At 45.5% G+C, this 23,483-nt stretch overlaps 2 protein-coding genes across 2 annotated transcripts in view; both read right to left on the bottom strand.

The window, feature by feature from the left end:
- The window catches only part of dlg4b (discs, large homolog 4b), a gene marked incomplete at its 3' end in the record, with an annotated part of 47,510 nt that extends 45,914 nt beyond the window's left edge, over window positions 1-1,596 (bottom strand). The window contains exon 1 of the mRNA XM_083639812.1: window positions 1,479-1,596. Within this exon, the coding sequence (XP_083495938.1) occupies window positions 1,479-1,575 (97 nt within the window). The 5' untranslated portion in view covers window positions 1,576-1,596. The remainder of the gene's footprint in view (window positions 1-1,478) is intronic.
- A 2,731-nt stretch (window positions 1,597-4,327) lies between these two features.
- LOC310780308 (7SK snRNA methylphosphate capping enzyme-like) lies at window positions 4,328-22,717 on the bottom strand. The gene is made up of 10 exons (XM_083640883.1): window positions 22,435-22,717; window positions 21,312-21,730; window positions 19,305-19,561; window positions 18,765-18,830; window positions 17,987-18,284; window positions 17,177-17,621; window positions 15,698-16,108; window positions 9,001-9,213; window positions 7,985-8,093; window positions 4,328-5,205 (listed from the first exon to the last, which is right to left on the bottom strand). Exons 2-10 carry the CDS (start codon window positions 21,680-21,682, stop codon window positions 5,147-5,149), a joined length of 2,229 nt encoding a protein of 742 aa, XP_083497009.1. The 5' UTR covers window positions 21,683-21,730; window positions 22,435-22,717; the 3' UTR covers window positions 4,328-5,146.
- Window positions 22,718-23,483: the final 766 nt, after the last annotated feature.

Below are 23,483 nucleotides of genomic sequence, written 5' to 3'. Positions count from 1 at the left end.
CCTGGAGGAAGGACATGCCCACTGCTCCAGGCTGCCCCCTGGATGAAGGACATGCCCACTGCTCCAGGCTGCCCCCTGGATGAAGGGCATGCCCACTGCTCCAGGCTGCCCCCTGGAGGAAGGGCATGCTCACTGCTCGAGGCTGCCCCCTGGCGGAAGGGCATGCCTGGATGGGATAAACGCAGAGACTAGATTTCATGGAGCCACTCAGCATGTGTGTGTGTGTGTGTGTGTGTGTGTGTGTGTGTGTGTGTGTGTGTGTGCCGTCGCTGACACGTGTGTGCATGCGGTGTGTGGTGTTTGTCACAATAAAAACGGGCTCATCCGTCCGTGTATCTGTGTACCTCTTTTTCTCTGTATCTCTGTGTCTCTCTCTCTCTGTATCTCTCCCTGTGTCTCTCTATGCCTGTGTATCTCTCTCCTATGTCTTTCTCTCTCTCTCTATCTCTCTATCAGACAAAAGCCAGAATCCATTGCATGTGGGGTAAAGATCATGTCCAATCACAGAGCTGTGAGCTTGTGATGTCACCGCAATGTTTCCATTAATCCCAGATTATTGGGGATGGGGAGGGGGGGGGGGTCCCTGGTGATAGCATGGCTCTCTCTGTTTCATAAACACGCACGCACATACACACACCCACGCACACACACACACTAATCCATGACTCATACAGAAGGCCTAGTAAGACGCATACTCCATAAGAAGTCATTTAGTTTAGGCACCAAGGGGGCGCGAGACAACTTGAGGGGAGGCGCAGCAGTGCTCAGCCCCTCCTTCAGCTCAACAGACCTGTGTGAGTGCGGCTTTTCAGTGTTGACCATGATTAAAAGCACCGTACCGGTCAAGACTGCAGGAGGATGATCTATCTGCATTTATTCCGAGCAAATTAACGAGGCAAAATTGATGACTCCTTTAAGACTACAAAAATACGTCATTCCTGCGGTACCCTATTGGGCTAGAACGATACCAAACATGCGCAATACGATAATATCACGATAACAAGTCCACGATAGCATATTTATCACAATATTAAAATGAAAAAAAAAAGAAATGCCTTCATTGAAGACTATTACATTTAAACTGAAACTGAAACTTAAAAGAAATGCCCCGCGTCAGTTAATAGTATGAGTTGTGCCAAACAAACGTTATCTCGTATCTCAAAAACTATACATGACATCGCTTATATTTTGACATTCTGAGTGAGAGCAGAGGTAGCTCAAGAGTATGATGTATAATATATGCATGTCGTGTTAAAGTTGTGTGAACTGTCGCAGTTTTTAAAATGTAAACAGAGTTAACTGGCTAGAGTCAGACACTCAAGCCTCTCGCCACTTGGGCTCCATAGGGTTCCATTGCCGTTGCCACCCAGTGATGCAGTTTGTTTACCAAAATGCTGCTCGGCTGATCCCTCGTATTAGACCATGAAATCACTTTTTTCAACTGTGTGTGTGCGCGCGCACGCGCGTGTGTGTGTTACCGAGCAGAGCCTGGAACAGGTCACTCTGGAAGATGGTGAGCAGTCTCTCTGCACGACCTTTGACCCCATCAGCAGCTCCGGCCTGACAGGCCTCCATGACCTGCAGAGCGCGCTCCGTGTCTGAGGAGCAGAGATGGGAAGTAACTAAGTACAAATACTTTGTTACTGTACAGTATTTTAGGATTTTCAGGTATCTGTACTTTACTGAGTATTATATTTTTCTGACATTTTACTTTTAGTCCCTACATTTTAACACAAATATCTGTAGTTTCTACTCCTTACATTTTCAAAACAGGCTATAGCCTACTAGTTTTAATGCACAACAGACAAAAACGATGTAATGTTTGTCTGTCTCTCTCATCTCCCTCTCGGCTTTCACACATTATGTGCACCTTTTTAGTGGAAAAACCACATCACACAAATTATTAATCAAAGTATAGTCTTTATGCATCTTAAACCATGTTTGGAGGGGATCTTTTAAGTTTAATAGTCTTCAATATTATATATTATATTAATATGACATGAGGTTCAGTTAGCTTTGCACAGAAACAGACAGAAATACTGTTTACTTTTATACATTATTACATTTCAGAGCCTGTACTCTTTTCTTTTTTTTTACGTCTACTTGAGTAAACAAGTTGAATCAGAACTTCTACTTTTACCAGTCTTTTTAAGTAACTGTACTGAGGAGAACCAGAGATACAAGTCATGTTTTGCTACTCCAAGTCAAGTCTAAAATTTCAAGTCTTTGAGGATGAGTATCAAGTCAAGCCTCAAGTCAGTGTGTGTGTGCGCGACTTAAGTGTGACTCGGGTCCAAGTTGCATGTCCAAGTCCCCAGAACCACAGCTTTAATGAGGAGCAATGTTGGCAAGTTACTGAGGAAGTGTAATTAGTTACTTATTATTACTGATTACTCCTTTAGAAGCTAATACAATTACCTTACTTGTTACTTGGTATCTAGTCTCACTGGTCCAGAATGGTGACCAGCCCTGCCAAACTCCTCTCACGGAAGTGAGGGGAGGCTGGCAAGCAAGACTACTTGGTATCAAAAGTAGTGAGTTACGTTACTTGTTACTTTAATATATTACTCCGCTACCCCACTTTGACGTACAAACGGTTTATCCAGCTCCTTTTCGAAATGAATCCACTTTATTGGAACAATAATTAACCTTACAGGAGGAGACTTATTTATTTGCCTACCTACATGTAGGACAAAAAACGAATCGCGTTCTGGCAATGCAGTTGTAGGAGCCAAAACAGCATTTATGTTTTTTATTGAAAGAATACTAATTATATATTTTTTGAACGGAACATCGACTATAGCAGTAGTCTTCTGAGTAGAGCAGTGCTGTAGTCAAGTCACTATATCTCCAGTCTCAAGTGAAATCTCGAGTCCCCAGTGTTAAAGTTCAAGTCTGACAGTCACCAAAGAGTCAGAGTCAAATCCCCATTACCTGAGACCGAGTCCAGAGTTACTGAACATGAGCCTGAATCCACATGTAGGTGGAACACACTTGCACACACTGATACTCTCCCTTGTATCAAATTGAATAATGTCATTCACAGACAGTATTCATATAGCTATCAATATCGCAAATTATTAGGGACTATTACCAAAACAAAACAAGTCTTTATCAATTAACAAGTCCGAGTACTCGTCTCCAACTTCCGAGCGCGAATGCATGAATGCTCGAGTCTGAGCCCAAGTCAAGTCACGAGTCCTGAAAATGTGTCCAGGACTCTGAATCGAGTTGGACTCAACTACAACACTGGAATAGATAGTAGACAACACATACACACAGCATATTGATAGTGTGGGTTAATGTTGTTTGGAGGCTCACCTTCTCTCTTCAGCGGCATGTTGTCTCTCTGATCCCACATAAACCTCTTTAGGGATTTACCACAGACGCACCGAACTCTGGGTAATGGAGTCTTAATCTCTCTCCCTCACTCAGAGGGATATATATATAATATATATATATAATATATAATTATAATATATAATAATAATAATATATACATATCTATGTATATCTATATTTTATTTGGAAGTCATCAGGGCCAAAAGGGCGTAAGTGCCAACTCATTTTCACCCAAAATCTCACATATGTCCCTCTGGTTGTCACCCCACGATATATGAAATGTATTCATAAAAAAACCATCAGGTGGATTTTTTGTGTGGTTTTGCGAAGAAAATGTGAGACTGAGGTTCAAATTATGTCATAGGTTCAAATGATGATGTCACAGGTTCAATGTTCAAACAGGAAGGAGAAACAACACAAACAGGAAGCAGAAATTCATGTGGCTTTTATTTTCCCCAAGGAACAAAAATGGTGAAATAAAGTTTAAAAAGGAGTCCGACAGTTCAGTGGACATCTTTGGAAGACTCGTCACTTCCTGCCTCTGGTCCAATCAGATTCCAGGAACGGGGTCACAGCGAGTCAGGAGGACACGCCCATCACCCACAAAGCCCTGATCTGTCCCGGCTCCGCTCGGTGGCCATGTTGCCTCCTGGGCAGAATAGAATGCCATGCCCTCTTCCAGGTTAGGCATACGAAGCAAAGGACTTTCCGCCATTCATTTTTCCATAGACATTTCGTAAAATGCTTATCAAAAATAGTTTTACTTTGTCAAACCAAGCGATTCAGCTATATTTAGAATCAGGAGAGACCATAGAACATTTCACTCGCACCAAAACTTAAGAACAAAACGTCTTTTTTATTTTATTTTTTACTTTTGAAATGTTCTATGGCCTCTCCTGATTTTAAAGCTGAATCGTTTGGTTTGACCAAGTAAAACTATTTTTATGAGCATTTTACTAAACGTCTATGGAAAAATTAATGGCACATGAAATCCCTTGGTTTGTATGCCTAAACTGGTAGAGGGCATGACTTTGGCTCTCTATACAGTTCAGGGGTGTGTTGAAGCTGGTAAACGTTGTGCAGTGTGTGCTATGTTTTCGGGGTTTAATGGTTTGCAACAGGCTTTGATGTATGTTGTCTCTTGTTTGGTGGGCGTGTCAGAAGTTTTACCCAATCGGCAGCGACGTGTATATAAACCCCACTGTTTAAAAAGGCAGTGTGCACAGTGGATCCAACAGACGGCTGCAACGCTTGCGTCACACAACCGGGTGTTCAAAGCACCGCCGCTTCCATTGGAACATAATGTTTGCTATGTGTTGACAGGGCTGAACTCAACCCAGTTAAACTGCCATTAAGAAAACTGACCAATCAGCTTCACTTCCTGCTTTACCTCATGAAACAGGAAGTGTTTAATGAACTCGATCCTATCAGTTTATTCTCTGTGATGAATAGCCTCGTTAAAAACAACTCAATTGTTCAAGCAATCAGCTGTGAGCTCTGAGTCTGTGACAGAAAGTCTGACAGAGTGAGACATCTGTCCTGTGATAGACATATTGGAGCCGATGGGAAGCCATTTTGGCTCACAGGCCTCCGTCCTTCATGAGCAGCCATGTTGGCTCCAAGTTACACCCTGAAGTTCCCACTGTCTCTGTCAACGTGTGTGTGTGTGTGTGTGTGTGTGTGTGTGTGTGTGTGTGTGTGTGTGTGTGTGTGTGTGTCCACCAAGAAGGTCAGAGACGGTCGTTGCTGTGGAAACAGGAAGCCAGGCTGCGATGCCTCAACGTCACATCCGGCCGTGGTGACCTCACTTCCTGGGGGCGGAGCTTTTGTTGAACAGGTAGATTGGCCTCTGGATGGCTGGACCTGGACACACACACACACACACACACACACACACACACACACACACACACACACACCTTAGATGTCAATAGAAGTTTCAGTAAGGGATAATGTATACTGAGCCGGTGATTACTGTGGAAATAATGACCGACAGGTGAATGATTCAGCCCGACGCGCAGCGGAGGGCTTAATATTCACCTGAAGGTCATTATTTCCAGTAATCACCGGCTCAGTATACATTATCCCGCTTAGAACACGGCCTACAACTAAATCATTCAATAATCTGACAAAAATAATTATTCAAATAGATTTTTTAACACGTTCAGTGCCAGCGACGCCATATGGCGTCATTAGAAATTTACCGTACAGTGCCAGCGACGCCAAATGGCGTCATAACTCCAAATTGTTTTTTTTGACGGGGGGGTGTCGATCTAAGCTTCTTACGTCGCCTCTAACAATATAGTAGCTATTGGAGGTCGATAACCTATTTTACAAACCCATTAGGTGGCGACAGCACTCTCCTGATCAGAGAAAAAGGAGCCAAACACACAGAAATAGTCACTGGGGAAAATGAGGAAATCGCATCGCATCCACGCCAGCTGTGCCCCCAGCAGCAGCATCCGCTGTCACAACTGAGCACCTCCATGTACGCTGCAACAGCACATTCACATAATCAGCCTTATTATTCCGAACTGGAAGCATGCCAGCCCGTGACAAACACACGCGGAACCAAAAAGCTGAATGTCGCGCACCATTCACTGTGTGTGCGCAGCAAACTCAGCAGAGACTGAGAGCCACCAGACACATAAGACACACCCAGGAGGCGTGTGCAGTTGAGGGGGGGGGGGGGGGGAGCACGCAGAGCAGCCTACATCCATGAGAGCAGCATACACTTCACCCAGACAGACCCAGACATCAGAAAATTAGCTTCAGAGTCAGTGATGTGCTTGAAATGTTTAATTTCACAAAAGGCTCATTATCTCAGCTCGTAGAAAAAAAGGGATGTTTTTGCTTCAATCAAGCTATCTTCTCCGGCTCATAACTAAAGAACGGAAAATGGGATCAATAAACTTTTTTTTGCAGGTGATAGAAGAGAGTCTCATCGTTATTTGTGCGTGTTCAGTGTTTACATAGTAATTATTAAAAAAATTATATGACTGTTTTAAAATGCATTGCGGCCTATGTGGCACAGCAAGCAACCTTTTGCTCAAGGGCCGTGGCACTCAAAGTGTTAATAGCGTTTTCAACACAAAGCGGTTTCATTCGTAATTGGCACACAAGACACCACAGCTGCAACTGGTTGGCCTAATTAGTAGCGTCTGCGGACAAAATGCTCTTACCAACTGATTAATCCAGGTGTGGCAGAGCAGCGGTCGGTTGTCGAGAAATAATGACCAGTGAATATTGTTGATTGACCAATCAGAATCGAGTATTCGAGAGAGCCGTGTTCTAAGTGTGTATATAGTAGGCTTGGGCGATATCCAACATTTTATATTGCGATGTAGTCCCACCTAAATATCGCGATATACAATATTACTGTTGTTATTTTTTCTTCTTTTTTTTACAATTTCTTTTACAAATATCGCAATATTTGATATTGAAAATCCGCCCAAGCCTAGTTTCCAGTGGAGAACTCCAGAGCTCTATCCTGGGTCCCCTGCTGTTACACTGTACAGGCTCCTCCCACTGGGAAAATCCATTCAGAACGATAACATCTACCTTCCTGAATCAATGATTGCTTTACATGGAATAGACCTCTTTCACAGCAGCCATTTTGTGTCTAAAAGGCAAGGTCTATTCTGAAATTTCCCATTGTTTGTGCATCTATTATTGTTTGTGTTCAAGGATTTCTTGTCTAAATGCGAACACAAATAAATATATTAACACCTTGAGTGCCATGGACGAGATATCTCGTCTTACATAATCCAACCGTTAAGTGCCAAAGACGAGATATCTCGTCTTACATAAACATTTTTTTTTTTTGACGGTGGGACATCAATCAACCCCTTTTACGTCTTCTATATCAATATTGGAGGAAGAGAATGTGTATAATCTATTTTACCGACCACTAAGTGGCGACAGTTCTCTCCAGACAGAGAGAAAGCCACAGCCACGGGTCCGCTGGACAAAGCCAGTCTAATTTTCAAGGAAATAGCTGGGCGAAAACTCTTTCGATTTCACACACACACACACACACACGCGCGCGCGCGCGCGCACACACACACACTCGAGTACCTTCGCGCATAAATAAGACCAGAATCGCAAAAGCTTCTTCAAAGCTCTCAGCCGACACCTCAAGAAACGAACGAGCCAGTTTTACAGTCCAGACTGCCCGAGAGCGGCCGCGGAGCCTCCTCCCTCCGCAGCACAGACGGAGGGAGGAGTTTGGAGACACACACACACACACACACACACACACACACACACACACACACACACACACACACACACACACACAATACAGTATACAGACTTGCCCAAGGGCACCCATAATCACAGGCACGTAAGGTGGTTCTAAAAATCCATTTATCTCTAAACTCTCTGAAAATCTCTGAAACCATGCTGTACTCAACGGCTAATATCTACATAACTACTAACTCTGCAAACTAACTCTTTTAGACAGAGAAAGCACACATTCTATTAGTTCTTTTTAGATGATTGGTGTTCACGAAGTCTTAACAGAAAAGAATCCTCGGCTCTTGTAAAATGAGCCAGAATCCTCAAAAAAAAACCTGGCACAACTTACCTACAGGACTGAAAAAACGGCTGGCACTCAATGTGTTAAAATATGTGTGTGTACCTGCGTGTGTGAGCAGTCTGTAGGAGGTGAATCCGATCTCGTCGGTCAGGTATCTGGTGAACTTCTCCGGTCGGAGGCGCAGGCTTCTGTAGTTCCGATACGTTGTCTCCTAGGAAACCACAACATCCCATCATGAACGCCACGAACACCACTCCCTCTGTCAGGAGATTCTGCTCTAATTGCCTCCTAACGACGGAGTTAAATTCACAGAAAATTTGAAGGAAATTCTCTGGAAATTTGGAGTCATAAGATGATTTTGGTCAATAGAGACAGTCCGCATGTCTGGGAACGCCCATACAGGCTCTAGGAATGCCCACAATAGATGCTGGGTTAGCCTGGGGGCGGGGTCAGGGTGGGGTAAATTCCCCCGTTCTATCCATTCAGCAAAGTTAGAATTTAGCTGATAGCCCAGCCCAGGCAGACACGATTGGGGATTTAACCACCGCAGTAAACGCACATCTGAGCAGACATCTTGTGTTCTGCTCTAGAACCCCCAAACATGTAGTTTAGAGCCGCAGCACCGTCTTTTGGTGAGTCAGCCCATGAGATATATCGGCGGTTTTACCCCACTCGTGTGCCAGCCGTTTAACATTTTGTGGGCGTTCCCAGACATGCGGACTGTCTCTATGGATGTCACTGATGATGTCATAGACATTGTGACATCATCAGTGATGTCATCATCACAATGCTAGTGCTGAGGCATACGCGCTGGCTGATACTTTTTTAAGTGGTGCAGCCGCTTCTATGCGTGTCTTTGCTCGTATGCACCTGTAGGTCAGCAGTTGACCTGGGCAAATCGATCTCTCGTAAAAAAGTAAAAGTTTTACCACGCGAAACCGTGGTAAAACTGGCCATGGTGTCCGGGGCGGTGAAAAAACCATACCGGCACAGCCCTATGCCGGACTACAGGGAAATTCAAGTTAAAGTCACAGAATTTGAATGGAATTTTTTTTTGTGAAAATCCTGGGAAAATTTTAGCCTGCGTGTAAGTGTGTGTGTGCACACATGTGTGTTACCGTGGCTCTCTTGCTGTGGCTGTAGCTGCTCCAGGGCTGAGGCTCCAGGATGAAGATTCCGGCTGGCGACAAGCTCTGATAGGCTCGTCTGAACAGCCTGGCCACGCCCCCATCTCCTGATTGGAGCTGCACCCACTTGGTCATGCCCAGACACATGATGACATCATATTGGCCCTGCCCAGGCCAAGGCTCCTGCTCACACACGTAGTCGCCCTGGGGGCAGGACAGAGGAGCAGGGATGGGTAATGGGTAGTCTCTCCCCAAACTCAAATATTACGTTGAATCGCTGCGCTCCGCATACTACATAAATGAGTCTGTACCACTTCACAGCCACTGCTGGGGTTTGGTGGGCGCGTCTAGGGGGGCGAAATTGATTGAGTGACAGGTCGTAGCACCAATGAAAGAGTGGGTCGAAAAATGGCCTGCGCCTCCCGTGTAGTCTGGGCTGAAAAGTCTAGTTATTTTGATCTCCGGCTCGTCCCCCGGCGGAACAAAAGGAACGAACCAATCAACGTGCAGCTGTGCTCCAAGAAACAATTCCGCTCTAACCTCGCGTCACCAGGCTCTCTCTCTCTCTAGGCACACAAAGCTGAACAGCCACCGGAAGAAGGGGCGGGTCTTAGACCGGAGAACATAAACCTCAAGTAATAACAGCCAGGCTCTCTCCCGAGTCCCGAGAGAGAGAGCCTGGTGACGCGAGGTTACTCCCGTGTTGTCTGATCACAAAGTCGTTACTGATTGGGCAGGACTGTATCCATCCCTGGCATATGACTGGCCAAGTGAACGGTTCCCTCCCATTACCAGCCGGCTGGGGGGGAAGCGTCCCAGACCCAGAGAGAGCTCTGCAGCATGCAGTAACGTAGTGTATCAGACCCAGAGAGAGCTCTGCAGCATGCAGTAACGTAGTGTATCAGACCCAGAGAGAGCCCTGCAGCATGCAGTAACGTAGTGTATCAGACCCAGAGAGAGCCCTGCAGCATGCAGTAACGTAGTGTATCAGACCCAGAGAGAGCTCTGCAGCATGCAGTAACGTAGTGTATCAGACCCAGAGAGAGATCTGCAGCATGCAGTAACGTAGTGTATCAGACCCAGAGAGAGATCTGCAGCATGCAGTAACGTAGTGTATCAGACCCAGAGAGAGCTCTGCAGCATGCAGTAACGTAGTGTATCAGACCCAGAGAGAGCTCTGCAGCATGCAGTAACGTAGTGTATCAGACCCAGAGAGAGATCTGCAGCATGCAGTAACGTAAGCCGTTTTCCCACATGCGTACCGGAAAATTACCTGTAAGTCAATATCGGACATTTCCCTTCACACTTCGGCTCGCGCATGTGGGAATCTATCAGCGAATTTGCCTGTATGTTGTGGGGGCGGGGGGAGGGGGGAGCTTATTTGGGGGGTCGGCAAAACTCGAAATAAGTTCGCTTGTCAGTTGTCACACAATAAATCACACTCGTGCAGCGTCAAGCCGCCAGCATAATCAACACAGCCGATTTCCCCCTCCCCTCTCTGCTCGAGAGCAGCAGCCACAGACAGACACAGCGAGAAAGGCTTGCAAGCTGCTCAACGCTTGTATGTATGTAGAGAAAGCAGACTGGCTTCGTTTGATGTGTCCGGGGTTGCCTTCGGAAATCAGCAAGCTGACATAGGCTACTGCTCTTATTAGGCTATCACAAGATCATTTCGCCAGTTTGCTTTAATGTGCGCGAATGATTAGATTATGCCCGCTGGAACATTAAGCAACGTGTGTAGGCTACTTCTCGCCCATGATTGAAGGACCGCTGTCGCGGAAAATGACTGGAACCGTTTCCACTTGCGTCCCCTTAAAAGCATACCGCTCTTCTGACTAGGTCGAAAGTGGTGAAATGTCGGGGACGACGGGGTCGCGCTTATACCGGCATGGCGCCTTTCTCACATGCAGGCATTAGACCACATTCCGGTCATTTTGCGGTACAAAGCGCATGTGGGAAAAGGGCTGTAGTGTATCAGACCCAGAGAGAGATCTGCAGCATGCAGTAACATAGTGTATCAGACCCAGAGAGAGATCTGCAGCATGCAGTAACGTAGTGTTTCAGACCCAGAGAGAGCTCTGCAGCATGCAGTAACGTAGTGTATCAGACCCAGAGAGAGCTCTGCAGCATGCAGTAACATAGAGTATCAGACCCAGAGAGAGATCTGCAGCATGCAGTAACGTAGTGTATCAGACCCAGAGAGAGCTCTGCAGCATGCAGTAACATAGTGTATCAGACCCAGAGAGAGCTCTGCAGCATGCAGTAACATAGTGTATCAGACCCAGAGAGAGCTCTGCAGCATGCAGTAACGTAGTGTATCAGACCACAGAGAGAGCTCTGCAGCATGCAGTAACGTAGTGTATCAGACCCAGAGAGAGCTCTGCAGCATGCAGTAACATAGTGTATCAGACCCAGAGAGAGATCTGCAGCATGCAGTAACGTAGTGTATCAGACCCAGAGAGAGCTCTGCAGCATGCAGTAACATAGTGTATCAGACCCAGAGAGAGCTCTGCAGCATGCAGTAACATAGTGTATCAGACCCAGAGAGAGCTCTGCAGCATGCAGTAACGTAGTGTATCAGACCCAGAGAGAGCTCTGCAGCATGCAGTAACATAGTGTATCAGACCCAGAGAGAGATCTGCAGCATGCAGTAACGTAGTGTATCAGACCCAGAGAGAGCTCTGCAGCATGCAGTAACGTAGTGTATCAGACCCAGAGAGAGATCTGCAGCATGCAGTAACGTAGTGTATCAGACCCAGAGAGAGCTCTGCAGCATGCAGTAACGTAGTGTATCAGCGTAAGAACTCTCATGGGTCTGGCGTCGAGACTAGGTAATGGGTACCGGTGCTAAAATGATACTTCTAAAACAATACCAATGCCTAAACGGTGCTTGAACTTTTTCTTTTTTTTTTTTTTTTTACATTTAAACTAAAAAGAGAACAACATTAAAGAGTAACTTCTCCCCCCTTCTGAGCCTAACTCAGACCCTTTGAAATTTTGAAAAACGCTCAAATTCAACTGACTGAGAAGAAGCAGAGTTCATACAGCTTGGTTGACAGTACCACTGTGTGGGAAAGGGATGCACTGGGTTTACAACACAACACAAAACTAAACTAAACTAAACAAAACAAAAGCAACATTGCTAAACAGAATGCAGGACGTTTTTATCTCAATTTTATCATGATTTTCAATTTTCTTGTTTTCATGATTGTGGGAAGCGAAACATTTTGATCACGATTAATCTTCGGGTAAATGTGTAGCCCTACTCGGGAGGCACTAATTGCAACTCTTTCACTCCATTTCTTATTTTGTAACATTATATCATTTAAAGGTGGGCTATTCATTGCATCATAGGCTATAGTTTTCTGTTGCTGTTCCCTAAGCAAAATGTTGTAGTCGGGTAAAGGTGGTACTTGGATTCAGAAATCAGGGAAAGGGTAGTGAAGCCAAAAAGGTTTGAGAACCACTGCGGTAAATAATTAGGGCTGTGCAATAAAATCGCTACGGCAATATATTGTGATATTTTTTCCCCACAATACTGTATCGATATTTCGGGGAAAATATCACAATATATCGCTGGATTGATTTTTTTGCACAGCCGTGTGTTCAGTGACACAATAAGAATACTTGTGTTCATTAACACAGTGTGCAATTGTGCGAATACCATTTTGAATTTTAAATAGTTTTGACTAAATTTGTCCACTGAGTTATCCAGTATAATGTGATGTACGGTACATATTATTACACTACCTGGGTGGTACACAGCAAGTTGTATCTTCAGCTCTATTAAAAATAGCTCATTTTTCTAAAGCTAGACTGGCTAAAATGTATCCCAATTTAGACCCGAGCTGTGACAGATGCCATAACACCCCTGCCGACTTGACCCATATGTTTTGGTCATGCCCATCTCTGATAACTTATTGGCCTATGATTTTTAAAACTCTATCAGATGCACTGAATATTGATTCCCAACCCAATGCCGCAGCAGCCATATTTGGCATCGCAGTGGGAGAATATTCTACATTAAGTACAGGACATAAAAACATAATTGGTTTTATGACACTGCTTGCACGCAGAAGAATACTGTTACATTGGAAATCAAAAAATCCACCTAAAGTGTCTGTGTGGTTGAGTGATCTGATGCAGTTCATACAGCTGGAGAAAATAAAATACTCACTCAGGGGGTCTAGAGACAAGTTCTTCTCAATCTGGGATCCAGTTTTGGTGTATTTAGATCAACTTCAAACGTTGCCCGATACTCCTTAGGGACCGTTCGTTATTTAGGGAAGGGGCCACTGGAGGAAAATAGGGGAGGGTAATCTTGTTTTGAATTTAGTTTGAGGGAGGGTACATTCTCTTTAATTTGAGTCCAGGGGAGGGGTATACAATTTTTATTAGATAAAAATATATAAACTTTTTGTTTGTGTGTAATGTTTGCTTTTCGGACTTCAACAACTACTGAGTTGCTTCATTTACACCCCTCCTGTCCAAACTGTTTGGTATGTCCCGGTGCATTGTTTCTCTTTGGCGGTCTGATCTGTCGATCTTTGTGCTTGGCCTATCCAGACAGTAGGCGTGTACAGTATCTGGCCAATCAGTGGGCTCTGTTTGCCTCGACGGAGGGCTGGGGTCTTGTACGCACTGCTGGGGTAACCTATACGTTCATATCAGCGAGGCTGCGACAGGCTGGTGTGCTGTTGCTGCTTTCTTTCGGGAGCGCGAGTGGCTGACTCATTGTGATACTAATAGTTTGATTTGATTGTATAACTTAGTGTAAGACCACCATCCTGCGGGAGCCCTTACACGTAATTATTGTTGCTGCGTGCTATCATGACGTGGTGATATGTAACAAGTGTCAACCAACCTGTGCTGTGATGCTATGAGCTGTTTTAATTAAAACATATATATATATTTTTGTCGATAATAAAGATTCCTATTTTAATATTAAGCTGCTTCTTGGTGTGTGTGCCTTAACGGCGTTGGAGCCTGTGGCTGTGGTCTCTAGGTGCCACAATATGGAAGTAGGCTACATTTCCAGCACGAAAAGTCGAGCAAACAAACAGACATGGCATCACAAAATATATATGGGCTCTATCGTTACGCCAGATAAGTCTAGGAAGTCACAGTAGAACCGAGTTACGGCTCACTCATCTCCTAAATTACGTAAAGTCTACAAGGGATATTTATACCACCAGGATGACATATATGTTTCACATAGGGTTGTGTTTTGATTTCGAGATTTTATTTTGTCCAATATTGAAATGTTCGACAATTGCATGTTGTGTTAACATTATTTCTATCTACCTTTCTATCTATTTAGGCTAATTTGGATGCTATTTGTTATCGAAATGTACCTCAATGGATGCTGGGAGATTTTACATGTGTGGCTTTGTGCCTGTCTGCTGAGGGAGTGAGAGAGAGAAAGAGAGGGGGGACAGAGAGTGGAGAGTCCGCCACATAGAACCGGCTAACTTTTTTCCATCAGTCATTCACTGCTATTTAAACACAAATATTGATATACACAGACTGAAGATTGTTTCACAAGCGAAAATAGCATTATGTAGCGACCAGAGGAGGCGGTCGCTCTGATTGGTGACAGTTCTGCTCTTAAGAAGCGCAAAGGATTATGGGAGTTCATGTTCTTGTGGGAAGCTTCTTACTGTACAGTTAAAAACGTGGTTTAGTGATGTTGTGCATATGTTTTGATTGCATTATGTGGTATTATGGCAATGTTTGTGTGGCCAGGATATGTTTAGTTTTACTATCAATGTAGCCACCACGACTGAGACTGTTAGTGTGTTTGATCACCTCTGGCCGGAGTTTCTGGAAATGTTAGGTTAAAAGTAAGATATCTGTGTCAGTCTGCATTCTTCCACGCAAACTTGCCACAATATTGTTTGGGGAGGGTTAATTATAATTTTCAAATCGGGAGGGTCAAGGAAAAATATATTTTGATCAGGGAAGGGGCACAGCTTTTTATTTCAGAGCACACCAAATTCCTCCAGTGACCCCCTTTCTAAATAACGAACGGTCCCTTAGCAATCTTTCTTTTTTGGTTTGTGTCGACCTCATTGACCACAATATAGGCTATACTATAAGATGTCAAGAGTCTGGGCTCTGTCTTTTTTCTTTTCTTTTCTTTTATCTTTCTATTTATTTTGTATTTTCTCCTTTTTACATACCACATCATGTGCCTATTGTATGTATATTTATGTTTCCACATGCACCTGCTTCGGGCAGACTTGTACAACATGGGTATATGTACGGTATGTATTTTATGCACAGTACCATCGAATGCAGCTAAATGTAACCTCATACAGTATATATATATATACTGTATATATATATATTTTTTTACTTTTATTCTTGCTCTAGGTTGAGTGTCCCATGGGTTCATGTGGGTGGTAGGGGTGTTTGTTATAAATGTATAAAAAAGGAAATGTTCATGTACACTATACTGAAATTTGTCAAACATTTCCAAAAAAAGAAGAAGTAAAAAACAAAACAAAAAAAAACAAAAAATTGTGTCGAGTATTGCAATACACCACAATATGTATTATTTGTAATGTACAGTATTGTGATACAATGGCATCGTGACCCATGTAGCGTGATACGTATCATGAGGTCAATAAATACTATGACTCCCCTTAGCAAGTCAGTCCGTGGCCCTGTGTCTGCCTGTTCTCACCTGGATGAAGGAGATGTTGTTGGGGAATCCTGGGCTGGGGGGAAGAAGGGGAGGAGCAGAGAGCGGCCCACGACTGACTCTGAAGGAGAGCGGGAAAGAGAGAAGCCTGGACAGAGCCTTCTGCACCTCCTCTGTCACTTCCTGTGTCTCCATCACATCCTGTTCCTCCTCCATCCCTCCCTGCTTCTCCTCCGTCACTTCCTGCTTCCCCTCCGTCCCTTCCTGCTTCTCCTCCGTCACCTCCTGCTTCTCTTCCGTCATTTCCTGCTTCCCCTCCGTCCCTTCCTGCTTCTCCTCCGTCACCTCCTGCTTCTCTTCTGTCATTTCCTGCTTCTCCTGCATCGCTTCCTGTGTCTCCTCCGTCACGCCCTGTTTCTCCTCCGTCATTTCCCGTTTCTCCTCTGTTACCTCCTGATGGAAATCACACGTAAATAATGCAAAAAAATATACAGTACATTTCAATATCTAAAACATTGCATTGGCCTAGGGAGTGAAATTCGCCATTCATTTTTCCATTGATGCTTCATAAAATCCTTCTAAAAAATACTGTTAACTTGGTCAAACCAAGTGATTCAGCTATATTCAGAATCAGGAGGGACCATGGTGGTCCCTGCTACGATAACCTGAACATTACTGAATGAGTATTTTGTCCCTCGATCGTCAATTCCTGCCCAGCTCGATCTGCTCTGTGCTAGTTGACACAACTTGAAAGTGGGAAGAGTCAGAAATGTCTGTCCGTGCATATTATTATTAGAGCAGAGGGAAAGGCCCCTTCGGGGACGCTTCAGGACCGCTAGCTAGCCCCCTTCATGACTGTGTTGTCACACCGTGGTGAAAGGTGTCCTTACGTAGAGAATGAATTGCAGAAAGGCTCTGGGAGCTCAATTTTAGCGCATTGGGTGTGAACGCCGCCTTACTGCCACATTTCCAAGGTGCTGCTGTGCTTGGGGGGGGGGGGGGGGGGGGGGGGGGGGGGGGGGCTTTAGTAAAGAATAAAGAAAACATTTAAATAAAAAGACCACCATTTTGTTATTACCACTTTTACCGTTGTGGCAGTACTGCAGCACTACCGCAGCAAAGTGGCCAAACTAACGGAGTAACAACTGTAAATATTATAGGCCACACTTAAAATGCAACACAACTTTATTTTATTTTAAATCTGCTCTGTTTTCTCGATTGCTTGGGCTGAAAAAGGTTGAAAACTCCTGACTTAAGGCATTAGCAATCGATTAGTCAAACGTCGCACATCTTTCTCTCATCAAAGTCACTTTCCTAAACTATTTGGACATCAGTATGAAATTTGACGTGTAGATTGTTAGACATGTCTGAAGTCATTCCACAACACTAGCTGGCATTCGCTGAAATGAAAAGCCCCACAAAAGACCAGAAAGTGTGTCAGAGCGGATATGAGCGACTCAGGATAATAGGTGAACGATTCAGAAAACGCGTATACTATGATGTGTTGTTAAAAAAGTTCACCTCCTGCTTCTCCGTCACCTCCATCTTGTCCTCGGTCTTCTCTCCTCTCTTTCTCCTCCTCCTCCTCTGTTGTTTCCCTCTCCTCCTCTCCTCCACCACCAAGTCATGTGACAGGAAGTGCCTGACGTTCTGCCGGGCGGCGTGGACCAATCGCTCGTCTCGGTCCACTCCCAGGACGTGGGAGGGGCCGAAGCGCCTGGCAAGGTGCAGCGTCACGTGACCCGCACCGCAGCCAATGTCCAGCACCACCTTGTCTCTGAACCAATCGGCTTTGAGCAGCCGGAGCCGGGGGTCGTCTGCCCCGCCCACCCGCCCCGCCCCCCTGGTGTCGCCATAGTAACCCTGGTAGCCATAGTAACGGCTGTGGTTGCCGTGCTGGTAGCGCTGTCTGTCCTTCGTCTTCACCGTTGGTGTGCTGGAGGAGCCGGGCTGCATGCTGCCACACCTGCAGGGGGCAGCAGAGAGGTTATTTGACCATATTTCTCACATCGTCCACTTATTTCTTTTTCTTTTTTTGGGGGGGGGGGGGGAGAGTGGGAAGAGAGAGAGGGGATGACATGCGGCAAAGGACCTCGGGTCGGATGCGAACCCGCGTCGCCCGCTCGAAGGGCCGAGCCTCCGTGGTACGTGTGCTACCAAGTGAGCCACCAGGACACACTCACATCGTATAAAGGCCTGCTACCCTCTACAGCTCAGCTAAATAAAGGGACCTGGGCAATATTAGAAGGACTGAATTAGAAACTGGATTAGAAAAATGTATCTGATTGGCCCCAGCCCTGATTGACAGGTGGAACCCCCAGTCAAACTCACCTGCTGGGCCTAGCCCCTCCCACTAGCGGTGTCTGGAACCTGGTTGGCTGCGTCACAGCAGCAGGGATGTGGGTGTTTGCGGTGGCTTCTGAGGACCTCATCGAGGTGGTGCGGCGGCGTCTCCGCTGGCGACCGTCGCCTTGGTTACGAGCTTTGTGGGCGTGGCCGGGCAGCGGGTGGGTGTGTCTCCGGGGTAAGATGGGGGGCGGGGCCACATCATCTCGACAGGTGATGGCCGTGTTGAGTTCACAAGGCAGAGGAGACACTGGAAGGCTGCCCCCTCTGGTCTGCGGCGGTACTGCACAACAAAGAGTTAACTACTAGTTATTACTGGTTTATTAACAGGAACGCTGCCCCCTCTGACCTGCAGCGGTACTGCAAAACAGGTAACTACTAGTTATTGCTGGTTTATTAACAGGAATGCTGCCCCCTCTGGTCTGCAGCAGTACTGCATAACAAATGGTTAAAGGATGGCTTTAGCGATTATCAACCCACTTTGGATCATTATAATGTCATTAATATAAGCAGATGGGCAGTGTTTACCTTCCCTATATGTTTTCCACACAGAGAGCTCCCATTTCCTCGTCTGACAAAACGCTCAGGGAACTGCGGAAGTTCTGCTCGGGATGAGGAATATGGTCCGAGGGCGGCTGTTATTGTTTATTTTTATTTTTTAAGTATGCGCACATCCACAGAGAATCGCATCGAGAGCCTTAAAGCAACTACGAGCAACATTCTCGCTTGTTATGAAACAGTCTAAATTGAATAGTGATCTTACCTATAACAGCAGATGAGACCAAAGCCGAGTGAATCGGCGAGTTCTCTCGTTGTTTATAGAGTCTCTCTGCGGGACGGAAAGACGCGGAAGTGAAACGAAACGGTTTACGGCAGCATAACCACAAAATTACTTCCAAACAAACTGTTAGAATATAATGAGAGATGTTCGAGAGAGTAGAAACAGAAAGCCCCTGGGAGTAGCGAGGAAAGCCGTTCTTCTTGTTTAGGGTCTGTTGCTAGGCAGAGCTAAACGGTTTACGGCAGCTACCATAAACCGTTTAACCCACTAATTTTCTGGCTTATTTAAAGAAAAACATTTTGGCTATTGAAGTGAGAAAAGGATCAAATATTGGTGGTTAAGACTGAATAACGACATCACAACTGTTAATTTAAAATTATTTATTCCTCTAAATCTGGCTTCAAATGCCCCCCGCCCCCCCCCCCCCCCCCCCCCAAAATTAAAATGCCTTTCGGCCCCCAGCCCTCAGCAAAATGTGGCCCTTGGTGAAAAGTAATTGGGGACCCCTGCCCTACTGTGTACCTGTGAGTGTGGCTCTGTTGGAGAACAGTCTTGCTGGATGCACCTCCCTCTCTGCTCCTCCTGCTCCGTGTCTGTTCCTGTGTGTGTGTGTGGTGCGATGGCGCCTCCTGCTGGTTTTGAGAGGGGACAGCAGGCCCCCCTCCCCCCCTCCCTGTAGGTTGAGGGGGTCGGTGATGTCACGAGGGACCAGGATCTCCACGGGGGCTCTGCCCCTCACAGGCAGGGGAGAACACACAGGAGTCTCCTGATTGGTCGCCCTGAGGACGAGAGGACGATTAGTGTTCAATTTGTACGTGTGCTTATAGAAACTGATAACCAGACAAAGATACAAACCAATTGGCGCCATGCCTCCCCGGGAAGATTATTATTATTATTATTATTTTTTTTAATATCAACTTTACAATGTGGATTTGCAGTTTATTTGTATAGCACATTTCATACACCCTAGAATTATTCTCATTGCTAAAAAGTAATCTAAGGGGGACTTCAGTTTAGGGCACTTAAAAAAGAAAAACAGGCAAAAGTAAGTGTGCGTGTGTGTGTGTGTGTGTGTGTGTGTGTGTGTGTGTGTGTGTGTGTGTGTGTGTGTGTGTGTGTGTGTGTGTGTCTGCGTGTGTGCGTGCGTGTGTGTGTGAGAGAGAGAGACAGAGAGAGAGAGAGAGAGAGAGAGAGAGAAAGAGAGCACATTGGATTGCAATTCCAATGAGTGAATATGAATGATTAACTATTTTGGTTTAATCTGAATGCCTATTCAAAGTGACACATGAAAGCATAAAAGCCTAGGGCTGGGTATCGTTCAAAAAAAATTGATCGATACCGCTACCGGTATCTTGACTTTGATACTGGTTCCTGAACGATACTTTACTCTCTGTAATAAAAATATATATTATATATAATTTCAGTTGTAAAAAATAAGTCCAAACTTCTCAATTTCAACATTGTTATTTATTTAGAACATTATTTTGTAATCTCGCGCGCGTACACTGGATTCAAGGACAACTCGGGGGGGGGGGAAACGAGATGCGCTCGTAGGTATTGAAATTTGGTGAATCGATACTCGATAGTATTGAGGTAATTCGGTCGATAACATGTCAGTGATATTCAGACCTACCAGCATTATTGGAAGCTTCTCCATTACCTTTCTGTGGATTCATGAACAAGATGAATTGGTCATGTAAAATACTTTACTTTAGTGTCTCTCGTAAAGATCAATATATCAGCTTCAGGTCTTCTAATGTTAAACCTTTAGTTCAATTAAAGAATCCACATCTTTGCAGAGAAGTGGACTGAATGTGAAGCAGGAATAGACTTCTGCTGACACCAACGGCAGGAGAAGCCCAGAGATTTCCAAACACCACAACTTATCAAAAACCACTAACTTACTGTGGTGATCTGCAGCCGCATGTTTTCTTCCTGCACCCCTACCGATCATTACACCTTATTTAACCACACTGTCTGCAACGTTACATAGCTAACGCTAGCCTCTAAACAGCTAACGTTTGCATGTTCGTTAGCTCCTAAGCCTCCGGAACGCAGCATAAAGTTACAGTCTATGGACCGCAATGTTTCCCTTCACCAGCCAATTCCCTGCCGCTCTCCCCGGCCTCTGGTGCCTCCTGCCCATATTGTATGTGCTATTAAAGCCCCCATCCAGTGAATTTTGTTATTTTTAAGCTGAGTCATGACTGCTCTGTTTAATAGCCACACTTTTTTTTTTTTTTTACAAATAACCTCATTTTGTGCTCAAAGTTTAAAAAAATATATAAGATGTTGCTAAAAACAGGTGATGACCTCAGGCAAAATAATGTTCTGACGTCCGATGTATTATAGACAGTAAATCCAGTATATACAGTAAATAGCCTCTCTAGGCTCTAGTCATTACATCAGAATATTGCCATTATCACGATATCACGATATAAATTTTTGACAGTATGAATATGAATTGTAATGATATATCAATAGCGATACGATATGGCGCCCCCTTAGTATGTGTGTGTGTGTGTGTACCTGTTGACATCCTCGTCCAATAGGGAGTTGAGGTTCAGCGGGTCGAAGATGTTGCCGCCATTCAGGAAGTGACTCGGCTGGACGGGTTCTGATTGGCTGTCGCTGTTGGCACGGCGACGACGCTTGGCCAATCCCTTGAAGCCGACGCCCATGGAGTAGCGGCGCTTGGCGAGTCGCTGGGCGGGAGGGGGCGGGGCTTGACTGGGCGGCTGGAAGCCATTTTTGGGTCGAAGTGGGCATGTCTTGGCAAGTTTGGGCTCCTCTGATAGGCTAACGCTTGCCTGGAAGCCGGGGCTTACTTTGATAGGCACTTCCTGCAACGTCCTATCACGAGGGAGGATTGTTTCTTTGTCCAATGACATTTTAATCATCTTCTTCCTGTGGGAGGGACTTCCGGCTCGGCAGCCAATGGCATTGATCTGTGAAGAGAGGACGGGTTACTTTGACTGACAGGTAGGGGGGAGTTATAGACTTTGGCAGCGAGACACTAACCCAAGTTTATCTAGGCCAGCGGTTTTCGAAGTGTGAGGCGTGCCTGCCTCCCCTGGGGGGCGCAAACCAACTTCAGGGGAGGCAAGATGTGATGCGGAAAAATCAGAGAAGAAAATGCGCGGCCTCCACCGGACATGTCCACGCAAATATTCGACTATATGCATTTTCTTTTGTTTAATAAGTCTATCTAGCAATCAGAAAATCCATTGGCATGAGCTTGGTTGATTTTTTGTTTAATGGGGACTTGGTATAGGACAAATCACCGTGGCATCACAACAACAAAGAAGCACTTCCGGACAGACATACACAGACATATATATATCTATATTCATAGATATATATATATATATATATATATATAGCGGACAACATGCTCCGATACGATATTGTGGTAGACCAATATTGAGTGATAATATTGGCCCACGGCCACTTATAACAGCTGGCAGCAGTGACAGTAGCACTTGTAGTAATGTTTACAACAGGGTATGCACTTATGACAGAATACATGCATAAAGATGGCGGGCTCCGGTCATGATGTCATCAGGTATCCCAAACTGCAGAATGACTTCATCGATGACATCATCACTCTAAACCGCCATCTTTGTGTACTCGGCCTACAGAGTGTACTTACCGATATCCACTTCCTGTCACGACCCCACTCTGCTGCAGTGTGTGTGTGTGCGTTCTAGCCTGTCACCTCCTCACACACTCGCTCTACCTCAGCCTGTGTGTGTGTGTGTGTGTGTGTGTGTGCGTGTGTGTGTTAGACATAAATAGACGTGTCTGTGTCTAAACTCCCCCCCCCTTGCTGCAGACAAGACGCCTTCCTAATTTACATAGTCACCGCCCCCTTGTGTCTGACCCACCAATCTACACGGGTCTGCTCATGAATAATGCGGCGCCGCCCCTCTGCTCTTTCCCTCGCGGACTCTCTAGAAGAGAAAAACACAAACGTAAGAAGTGAGCAGTTAGCTTGTGCAGCTAGCTAGCCGCCTCAGGCTAACATGCAGTGAAGCAGGAAGTAGCATGTTGGCATGGAAAAAAATTAGCTACCAAACAGCCCGAAACCCCGCCCAAGCGTGACAGAGAGACCTGCTGAGCGTGTATGCGCGTGTGTGCCGCTCGTGACAGTCCGAGTGTGTGTGTATCTCCGTGCGCGAGTTGCTGCCTGTCGGTCTGACAAGTTTCTCAGTCCACAGCACAGCAACGGACAGACGGCCGAAACCGACCAATCCCGTGCCATGCTGAGGTCCCCGCCCTTCCCAGACGACTAATCACAGCCCAGCTCAGACCCATGCCAAGCAGACCCAGAGCAATCTAGTAAGAGAGTACTAGAGCCATACTAGATTGCTCTGGAAGGCATGACCCGCTCTTCTCTGTCTCTGATTGGCCTAGCGTCAAACGTTGTTCACCCAGTCACATTCGCTTGGCTATCCTGCATCTACTGCGCGCGCGCGCGTGCGCGTGTGGTCAGAATATATATGTCAATGGGTCAGAGACAGACAGCAGTTTCGCTTGTTAGCGAAGCAGTAGTCTCACGTAATCAGACCCACTGTCGATGTCATCAAGCTTCCAGCGACGGAGGTAGATATCTTCGGCTGGCACTGCAAGACTAGCGAAGCAGCATTTTGGTAAACAAACCGCGTTTCCGGGGGGAAACGGAAATAGGACCATATGGAG

This window comes from Poromitra crassiceps, assembly GCF_964638095.1.
Source record: "Poromitra crassiceps genome assembly, chromosome: 7".
Lineage (NCBI taxonomy): Eukaryota > Metazoa > Chordata > Actinopteri > Beryciformes > Melamphaidae > Poromitra > Poromitra crassiceps.
The sequence above is the reverse complement of the archived record's forward strand: the minus strand, read 5'-3'. Positions and strand labels throughout refer to the sequence as shown.

What these genes read in the sequence shown, in the direction of transcription:
- LOC310780308 (XM_083640883.1), bottom strand. Translation starts at nt 21,682, where the DNA reads ATGATTAAAATGTCATTGGACAAAGAAACAATCCTCCCTCGTGATAGG. An exon ending in CAACAGAGCCACACTCACAG is followed by an intron (nt 18,831 to 19,304) that starts GTACACAGTAGG and finishes TCCGTCCCGCAG; the next exon opens with AGAGACTCTATAAACAACGA. An exon ending in ACAACATCTCCTTCATCCAG is followed by an intron (nt 9,214 to 15,697) that starts GTGAGAACAGGC and finishes TCCTGCCCCCAG; the next exon opens with GGCGACTACGTGTGTGAGCA.